General features: G+C 49.9%; 1 protein-coding gene across 1 annotated transcript in view; it reads left to right on the top strand.

Moving 5' to 3' along the window:
* PAPPA (pregnancy-associated plasma protein A, pappalysin 1) overlaps positions 1-10,348 on the top strand; it is a gene marked incomplete at its 5' end in the record, with an annotated part of 150,187 nt that overhangs the window by 120,329 nt on the left and 19,510 nt on the right. The window contains 4 exons of the mRNA XM_009864832.1: positions 23-233; positions 835-1,006; positions 4,218-4,365; positions 7,007-7,116. Coding sequence (XP_009863134.1) covers positions 23-233; positions 835-1,006; positions 4,218-4,365; positions 7,007-7,116 — 641 coding nt within the window. The remainder of the gene's footprint in view (positions 1-22; positions 234-834; positions 1,007-4,217; positions 4,366-7,006; positions 7,117-10,348) is intronic.

Consider the following 10,348-nt stretch of genomic DNA (forward strand, 5'->3'; position numbering starts at 1 on the left):
CTTTGCTCACTGTTCTTTTCAGGAAACAACAGCAACCTGACCTGCATGGAGGATGGGCTGTGGTCCTTCCCAGAGGCCCTGTGCGAGCTAATGTGTCGAGCACCCTCCGTTGTCCCTAATGCAGATCTCCAGACTACTCGTTGTCGAGAAGATAAGCACAAAGTGGGCTCCTTCTGCAAGTACAAGTGCAAACCAGGTTACCATGTCCCTGGATCTTCCAGAAGAGCAAGAAAGTACGTGGAAGAGTAGTGCCATGCAGTCAGCACGATTCAGAAAATCACGAGTTAAAATAACTTTGGGAAGGGGTGGGCTGTTAGACTATATTGCTGTAGGGAACATCAGTGAGCAATCCCTTCATGCAGATAGTTGTGCAGTTTCAGGGGGATTTAGGCACTTCTCTCACTTCAGGTTTCTCTGAAAATCCTTAACCAGTGCTCAAAAAACAGGCCTTACCTTAGAAATACCCTTTTGATATGCAGCCTGGGGAGTCCCCTTTGAAACTCTGCAGGAAAGGGTTAGTGCTATCATATACTTCTGACGCTGTACAAACCCACTTCAAACCAACCGCAGCCCACAAACCTGGGAAGTGGAGTTTTTGAGAGATGTATCCAAGGCCAAAAGAGGAGTTTAGCCTGGGCAGCTCAATGTTGGCTTTGCAAATAATCGTTATTTTTGCTCAGAGACCTCGTGACGCAGATTCGTGGCCTGTTCCCAGGTGTTAAAAGCTCAAGCGCACCCATCCCCTGCAACCTGCTGGCAGGGCTCAGAGGCCTTAGGGGCTCCTGGCTGACTCAGACGCTCACTAAATAGTCCTGTTTTTTTCTGCACAAAAAGGCGAGCCTTTAAGATCCAGTGCACGCAAGACGGCACGTGGCTGCCGGGCGCTTGTGTGCCCGTTACTTGTGACCCTCCACCTTCCAAGTTTCACGGGCTCTACCAGTGCTCCAACGGCTTCCAGTTCAACAGCGAGTGCCGGATCAAGTGCGAAGATGATGACAACCAGTCGGTGAGTCTCTCTTATCTGAATTATCTCAGCCCATACAAACGTGGTTTTATCCTTTGTTCCCTAAGGGCCCTGATCTTGAAGGGACCAAGTGCCCTCGAGCTCTTCTGAGACCAGAGATGGATGAGTGGAGAAGGGAATTGAAGTAGAGGGAGAGAGCTGCTGCAAAGAGTTTGAAAATATTATTGTTATCGTAGTAGTAGTGGCATGAACTGTTACCCATAGAGGACTAGCAGGGAGTCACTTACTGTTTCTGGACAATAAGTGGCTGAAAAATCTGCCTCAGTGGTTCTATGATCTAACTAGAAAATAAGGAGTAATTAATGAAAGTAAGTAGGATATGAGTTAACTGCACTTCTCCTGTTTGTTCATTCAATTTTACTTTGCTTTGCTCTCCAATTCTTTTTCTCATTATTATGATTTGTATGTTTGCCATATGATAATTTAACTTTATAGGGATTACAACCATTCAGGTGAACTGTCTCTAAACTTTCGTGGGTTTTGGCTGTGAAGGTGTCATTTGGCGTCAGGGAGTCAGGTCTTCATCTGGCATAAATCAGTGCATTGCCTTTGACTTCACTCATAGAAGGTCTGGCCTTTGGTACCGTGTTTGAAATGCATAGTTTTCCTTTCCAGAGGTAATTATAGTCTGTGAGATAAGTGACTTCTCCCAGGAGTGCTGCTGCTGCTTAATACGCTTGGGAAGAGAAAATGGGCATGCAGAAGCTGCTGCTACCACACGCGCTGCAGAGCAGGGAGTGCTCTGTTAAAGTCCTTGCAGCATCATTCTGGATTCAGAGGACATTTAAAAGGGAACACCCCTGCCCTAGGGGTGGCGATCTGAAAGACACCTCTGATGCCTGCTCCAAACCAGTTCAAAGCCAGGTGCAGCCCCCGTTCCCTGCCAGGCTGGCCTGCCCTCTTCATGGGGACAACAGGCAGAGCCCTTGGGTTTTGCATCAGGGCACCTGGAAAAGGTTTCCTTGTGTAAGACTTACGTGAGGTTGTGACCCGCGCGAAGTGAGAATTTGCACGCATGGCTGTGGCTGAAGATGTGGAGCATTGCTGCCGGCGCAGGGAAACTGGAGCCTTAACAACTGGTGTAATGGGTTTGTGTTTGCTTTTCAATGCACTGGGCATGACGAGGAGGAAGGAGTGGAGTCAGGATTACAGCGATAACAAAGTGAGCTCTGGAGAGCGAGAGATAGAGCGATGTCTCTATTCACTGTGAGGAAGAGCATAGCGGCTGTTCAGCTGCAAAAGCACCTTGAGCAAAGGAGCAGATAACATCTTGAGAAAGGGATTTGCAGAGAAAGGTATTTCCAGATATCCTAGAAAATAGACAAAAACCTGGCAAAAGCCAGAACCACTTGAGAGGTGTTAATTATTTAAGGATTAAACCCCACTAAGTCTCTCTCAGCTATATAAGGTGATAATACACGTTGCACCCAAGCAAGAAACCCAGCAGGGATTTTCACAAGAGATTTTGCAGGTCAGGGAATGATGGACAGTATGTTACTATAGCAATGGATATCCTGGGATCTCTGGGTGTGTTGCAGAAACTGTACAATAGTACCCTCAAGCACAGCCAGTGCTAGGAACATAAATCAGGTTTCATGGCTCACCTTTAATAATCACGCTTGAACCCTGGCATGCAAATTGCAATGAAAGTGCACCACACTTGCTAAAACAGCAAATTGTGCTCAATTACCACTTAGCGGTCTCTTCCTGAATTTGTCACTACGCTGAAAGATCATTACTCAGCTGTACATATGGCATCTCTTAATCACCGGGAACCTAATGGTCATTTAAGCCGGTTCCTCCCCTGGCACCCAGAGCAAGGGTCTTCCATTTCTGAGTATTGTGCACAAATCATATGAACAGTCAGATCTAAATTAATCAGTCTCTGCCAAACTGGCCCTTAGGTGAGAGTCACCAAGCTGGAGCCCACCCTGAGTCCATCTGGTCCATTATCCTTTCATATGATTTTCTTATTACTTCTGGCAATGGCCAGATGTCTGGAGAAGGGGAAGCAGGTCCCACGCAGTAGTCTGCCGATAAGACCACTTTGCATTTCGCTAAACATTGTGGTCATCAGCAAAGCTCAGGAAAAAAAGCATTGGGATATTAAGGACAAGACTAACAGTGAAGGCTGCGCAATCTTCCATGCCGGTACCGGCAGTTGGTGTGGATCCCGGTGGGTGTGGGTCATGGCAGGGAGCTCCTCGGGGCAGTTCAGCAGCCCTACTGGGATCCCAGCATGGACAGCACGCTAAAAGATCCCTGAAGATACCCATGCCAGTCTCCAAGAGCAGGGTGGGTTGGTTGCAGGCGACATGCCTGGCATGCAAAATGGGCGAGGAGAAGCAGAGATCCTGTGTGATTCTTCCACCCAGCAAGGTCCCTGCGGGAGGTTTGGAGCCCAGCCACACCAGACATCCTCCTGTTGAATGTCCCACATTACCCCGTGGTGGTTAGGCTTACAGATCCTGCACAACAGCTTGCACAGAAATCCCCAATGCCATGAGGATAGATCTGACAAAAGATTGTCTGTGCTCTCCTTTGTTGTTTCTAAAGGGCATGATATTTCCCCTCGGACTTTGGCATTCATTCTTCAGTATCATACAGCGAATCTTTTCTATAAGAGAAATGTCATATTCTATTCCTTGCCCATTCCCACACCAGAGGATTTTTTCTCTCCTTTCCACCTGCCTCTGTGCGTGTCTGTCTCAGCCTCTTCGCTTGCTGTCACTCAAGGCAGCCAAGCTCTAAAGAGCACGTTCTGCCCTGCTAAGCATCCCTGCTCGTGTCCCGCTTTCCTTCCTCCATCAGATGGCCATTGGGGATTCTTTCTTTTTCGAGACAAAGATGATGCAACTGGTTAGAAAATGGGAAGAGGGAAAAGGTTGTCTGCATTCAACACAAGCCTCTCAGCAACAAGAAAGAAGGCAAATGGGGTGAATGCACCTTTCTCGCATCTGGAGTGGGTCTGTTTTAAGGTGGAGACCTAGTAAGGGCATTATAAAGACATGGCATTGCACGGAAGAAGGGGGGGTGTGTATGTGTTTGTGTGCAGTGCAGGTTTCCTGGTTTTAATTCTTCCAGCTCCAGCAGAACTTTGCTCCCAGCTCAGCTCTGCCTGCTTCTAACCTCTCAGCTTGTCCTTGCTGTTGGTTTTGTGACCATCCTCGTTATCTCCTTCTCTCCTTGCCAGGGCCGTGGAAGCAACGTGATTCACTGCCGGAAGGATGGCACCTGGAGCGGCTCCTTTCATCTCTGCAGGGAGATGCAGGGCCAGTGCACGCTGCCCATGCAGCTCAACAGCCACCTGAAGCTGCAGTGCGCCGGCGGCTACGGCATAGGTCTGTGAGCATCGGCCCCGGCCGTGTGCTGCGAGGAGATGCAGCTCAGATGGGAGCGGGGAGCACTGGGGTGGGAGATGGAGAAGAGGGTGAGGATGAGAGGGAGGAAGGAAGGGGCCTGCAGTCCTTGAAGTCACCTTCTCCATTGGACCTGAGCGGGAGGCTCAGGAGAGGCTTTTCAGGCAACTGCTTTTAGGAAACCTGAAGCTCTGAGAGGCCAGACATCATGTAAGGGGCTCTGATTGCCTGCTGCTTGTGGCGCTTCCAGTTTCATCGTGTCCCTTCTTGGCCAGCTGGTTTCAATGGGCAGCCAACACGTCAGAGACACATCCAGTCCTCAAAATACAGGGAGAGAGTGTACCTGCATTTGCTCTTAGGCTTTTGTAATGTCCTTCTTCGACCACATGTGCCCACGCACGCCCCGGAGGCTGAAAGGCAGGAAGCTGGCAGGGAAGCACAGCACCGGGGTAATTCAGGTCTCTCCAGAAAGAATATGAGACCCGCTGAGCATCACCTTTGGTCTGACAGTTGTTTAGGAGCTGTCGTAAGCACGTGTTTTCCCCTTTCCTCCTGGGGTGCTTGGCCACCCTACAAGAGGCAATGACTTCCTGGGCTCAGCTTTGCTTTGTGTCACACAGGCAGAGGGAAGGATAGACTAGACACTGAATTCTACACTCTACACTGTATTTTCAGCCCCTGTTTTTGAGGTCTCCCTGCTGTGAGGGCTGCAGCACGCACAGACCCACGAGGCCCCTTCCTGCAGCCCTGCTCCCAGCCCCTGCCAGCCCCCTCCTCCTTCCGCCCGTCCCTTTGAACTTGGAGAAATTTCCTCGTAGCGCGGCTCCGCAGCTCCCTCATTATATCGCAGCCGTGCGAGGGACCACGAACCCCCTTGTGTTCCCTCCCTGAGGAGGAGAACACGACCTGGATGAGATCACCGCTCTGTAATGATGCCAATTACAGATCATATATCAAAACAATCCCGACCCGCTCCTTTCCGTAAGTGTAAACAGCGTGGCGGAGTGCGGGAGAGCGAGCGGGCTGCAGCAACTCTTACTGCGGCGAGGCATTTTACCCTTGAGACGAGGTTATCTCCCAAGGCCTGCCAGGTTTTTTTTGAGGAGAGAAACGCCGATTCCTGGTTTGGAGGGCAGCATCTCGGTGCTGGAAGCGGGAGGATCTGCAGCTGCCCACGCAGCGGGTGCCTGCCAGCCCTCGCTCCTCGCCCAGCTGCCAACTGGTGCTGATCCCAAGGTCCAATGGGCCTGATCCTGGGATGGGATCGTGCAGCTGCGACAAGGGCAGGAGACTCATGGGCCAGATCATCCACGAGAGTGTGGCTCTCACTGGAAAGGTCAGAAGAGCTTGGCGAGGCCACAGCAGCTCTTATCCTCAGCAGATGGAGGCGTACCACACGCTTGGTTAGGCTTGCCCGGCACCACTTTTCGTGATCAGGTTATTGGGGGTTTCTTCTCTTCTTTGTGTTCTTGGAAGCCTGATGGATGTCCTTCCAAGAAGGTGCTTTCCTGCCACTCGCTCACAATGGGGCTGGTGTCAATGGGCCCCATCCCGTGGGTCTGTGGAGCTGCCACCACGTGCGCTGGGAAGGCAGAACAAGCCCAAGGTTCTCCACATTCTCGCTGGCTCGACAGCCCAGGTTGCTCTGCTCCCGCTGGCTCCTCCACATGGGAGTACGTGAGAAGGCAGAAGCAGATGGGGAAAATAATAGCATCCAATCGTGGTCCCTATGAATCCCACACACCTCTAGTAATTCCTCAGACACCTAATCTGCCCTTCCAGGCTGAGGTGTGTGTTGAGCCAAAGGTTCAGCTCTCCAAACCAGTGCAGAGATTAATTCCTCCCCCAGCGCTGACTGGAGCGCAGAAATCCTAATGACATGTTTGCAGCAGCTGTGCCATTCAAGAGTGATTTTCCAGGGGGGAAAATGGTAATGGTCCAACACACTAGGGCTTACGGTTGTGTCACCACAGGGCTCTGGGATATTGCTGTAGAGTATCGCAGCATGTTTTAATAAAGAAAGGACAGGATTCCCACTGGGCATGACAGTTAATCAGAGAAAAAGCGGGTTTATGTGTGAACAAAGCCATCATTACCTCTCTGCGTACTTCTTATCGACTGTGGGACTTGGGTGATAGCTCGTCTCCAATATCATTAGGCTTGGTCACCCTCCCAAAGATTATTATTGAAGGCCTGTAAATTCGACAGATCAAACAGTAGATTTTTGGCATGTCATAGGTGAGATGAGTTTGACAGCCTCTGCTTAATCAGTCTTATTGCTTGAAAGAGCAGTTGAAATGGAAAAACCTTTACACCTCCTTGATGACCTGAAAGCAGAAAACCTGACCCCCTTCTTGGAGTTAATAGCCGGAGAAATACCTAGATATGCAGCTTATACAAACAGGCCCTGGAATATCTGCCACCCTCACGATTTCTTGCTGAGATGCAGGGTTGTACTCAGCATTTCATGTGTGGCTAGAAGATATGTGATAGTTACAGTTGACTGCTAATTGCAGTTTAGGAAAAACGAGCCCTAATCCTGTCCTTCAGCTGGAAGGATGCTGAAAGGGTCAGAAGCTGCTTGCTTTATCCTGTGGCTTTATCCTGTCTGTGTTCTGTCCAGGCACAGAGTGTACCACCTCATGTCTGGATCACAGTCACGAGCCCATCCTCCTGCGTGTGAACGAGACTGTGCAAGACATTCAGCACTGGATGAACCCTCAGAGAGTGAAGGTCAGTGCCTGACGATTTCACTAACTGTATCCCTTGTTACGTGTTTATGTGCAGCGAGCGACCAGTGTTACCTGTGGGTCGTTTGACAGGGGGAATACATGAGGAATTCTGCCCTTTAAAAAAGAATTCCTGATTTTTTGTTGTGTTTTTGCGTGTTGTTCTGCTGACGTGCAAAGTGGTGGCTTTCTCTGCAAGTTGCTTTCTCTCTGTGATTTCCCTGCCAAAGTCAGTTCAAGGTAAAGGTCCCGAATTGGTGTGCTCAGATCCACGCAGCACCTGCAGTGGGTCTGATCTGGAAACGTGGGTCATGACACAGGAAGATGTGATGGACAGTGAGAGAAAGGACACTGGCCAGGTTTTTATTTTCTTCCTCCTGTTCTGTATTTTGCATTCTTCGGCTGGCGGGGCTGGATTTTTCTGCACTGCTTTGGGATGACAAAAGAAGCTGATACAGAGGGTATTTCATTTCCCGAACCAGCAGAGCTGGCTGCATCCTCCCCCCGCCCCTTCGCCCGCATGTGAGAGCTGCCGGCTCAGCACAGCCCCTTCCAGAGGTCACCACTTCTTCCTCCCGCCTGCTGCAAGAGCACAGGCAGCATTAACTGCTCACAGCACTCTGTCCTGCCGTGACAGCATCGGCCTGCCCTGGCGGGGACACGCACACCCACGTACGGTGCCTTGCACACGCGCTCACCCCTGCACACACGTTGCCGCTTGCAGCAAAGAGCTGCTTGGATGCGTGCTGGTGCGTTGATACCAGTGGGAGACACGCTCATCTACCCTCATGCCATCTCCACAGATGTGCTCTCCTGCCTAGAAATGCGTGTGACCAGGCACTCGTGTTGCTGCAGGTGTAGGTGTTTGTCTGGGCGTGCTGGCACATCGCGTGTCACCACGGTGCAGGTTGCTGGTGATGCCTGAGCAAACACCGTCGGCTTTTACAGACTTGGCCGTGGCTTTGCTGGAGTCCATTTGACACACCTGAACTTCATTTAGGAGGGGAGCAAACAGCTGGCATGGCCCCAGCATGTCCTGAGCAGCCGTGACAGTCTGTTTCCTTCTCCCCATGCCTAAATACGTGCCCAGGGTTGGGGATCTTTGAAATCTGGCCTTGGCTGTGGGTAGTGAGCCACTCCAAAAATCTCCACCGTTTTATGCTTCTCTGTTTCACAGGGAGCAATAGGATAAATCCCGAAAAAGAGTGGGCAACCTAAGCCCAGAGAATACAACAAGCTCATGCTGTCCTTCCTAGCTTCCTATTCTCTCCAGACTCCGAGATTATATTACTGCCTAAGCCTAGGCTTTGCCAAGTTTCTGGCATGAAGCATAAAGAAAACCCCTATCTCTACCAGGGGTAATTTCTCACTGGCCCTTTCCCTAGTGCTAGACTTTAAAGTGGTTTTGTAATTCACGGTGAAATAAAGTGACAGCTTCCCTCCCGTTCTCTGCTGTGCTCCTTGGTTTATTGATGCAGGTACGCAGAGGGAGCTGTAACGAGTTTTATACCTGCAGGTCTCTGGAGGGCTCATTAGGCAGCAGGGAAAACATAGAGTAGTAAAGGGGGAGATGAGGGGAGTGAGGGATGGAGGAGAAATCATGATTTCCAAGAGGACAGTGGTAAATAAGGCTTTTTTTGCCCCGATGGTGAGGATCTTGCAAGAGCTTTCGGCTGTGAGCACGTACAAGTTTGACCCCACCAGCCCTTTGTAACTAGAGGGTGAGATTTGGGCTTGAAAACTTGTGTTGGGGGGTGGAGGAGCCTTTAGGCAGGATGATGCTGAGATGTGCTGGAGGGGCTTTTTTGGTAGCTGTAAACCATCCATCTTCTTCAACCCTCCAGATAAGGGGTTGTCACCCGCAGGGAGCGGTGTCCCGTGAGGTGCCCCGGGGGGAAATGCTGCTGCTGGTGGGACCGGGGAGACCCTGGAGAGATGGGACTGGGACGCCTCGGGGAAGATCCCCATGGCGATCTGTTATATATCATCAGTAATACGTGTCTGTGTTTATGGTCAGTGACAGCTCGCTGTTGTGCCTTACGAGTAAAGGGAGCAGCTGGTTGCATTTACACGGCAAAGCTTTGTGGGTCTCAAAGTACTTGAATGACGCAAAGGAAACACTTTTAGTTACTTAATTTCAGGCAGAAGTAACGTACAAATGAGTGCAGTACGCGCAGCAGATAAAGGAAGGACAGATCTCTGGAGCTTACCTTGGAGAGGACAGGCACAGATAAAACACAGGAAAAAAAAAATAGTATTTGTGTGTAGCTGCTCAAGCAACAGCTGTTACGGAGGCAAAGTGGGAAGAGGGAACCATCCCTCCCTCTGGGGGTTGTTTAGAGCAGAGCTGTGCAAATCACTTGATTTTTTGGTTCACTGGAAGTTCTGTCAATTTTTTTTTTTAAAAAAAAAAGTTCTCTCCTAATCAAAGGGACTTTTTTGTTGTTGTGATTTTTGGTGAACCAAAAAATTGGTGAAAAAAAAACATGTTGGTTTGAACACAACGTAACATTTAATTTCCAATGATTTTTTAAAACTTTTTGTTTCGTGAAAATGAAAAAATAGAAATTAAATGTCCTCTCAGAGGAACAACAACAGATATTTTATTTTGAAAAACGTCTAAATATTACCGTGTTTTTCAGAATTGGCTTAGGCTGAGTTGCTTTGCTGGGCCCAAAACTGGTGTAAGTTGGCAGCGTCCTCCAAATCTGTATTTTCTGCGGGGAAGAAAAGATCACCTGCAATCTGTGCGTGTCTGTTGTTCTGCAGCGGGCTTTGCTGTTCCCACAATTTCCCGTTTACCGTGCGTGCGCGAGGGGCAGCGAGCTGTTGAAGACACCTATAGGTAGAGCTGCCACGACAGAGTGTGCAGGCAGCGGAGAGAAAAAAGCAGAATATCTCAGAAAGACGGCTTGACAGCTCCTTCCCATTGACTACAGAGAAGCAGGGCAGACACCTAATCTCTTAGGTTGTCTGAATTTAGGTCCTTGCCTCTGTGCTGGGCAGGAAGAGGCCAAATAGTGCGCGAGCATGTGCATGCCTGGGGTAGCCTTGGAAGGGTGGGCATGCCCCGGCTGGTCAAGGGTCTTCCCATCTGCGCTGCAAGCCCTGGGATTTGGGATGTCCAGAAGTCATTCGTGGGAATTCTCCTTAAATGCTCCCCTATTCATTGAAGCTTTGCAGTTTAATGCCTTCCTTCCCCACTTCTCTTCCTGTGAGCGTCGGGCTCGTTTTGC

This window comes from Apaloderma vittatum, unplaced genomic scaffold (assembly GCF_000703405.1).
Source record: "Apaloderma vittatum isolate BGI_N311 unplaced genomic scaffold, ASM70340v1 scaffold2312, whole genome shotgun sequence".
NCBI classification, from domain to species: Eukaryota; Metazoa; Chordata; class Aves; order Trogoniformes; family Trogonidae; genus Apaloderma; species Apaloderma vittatum.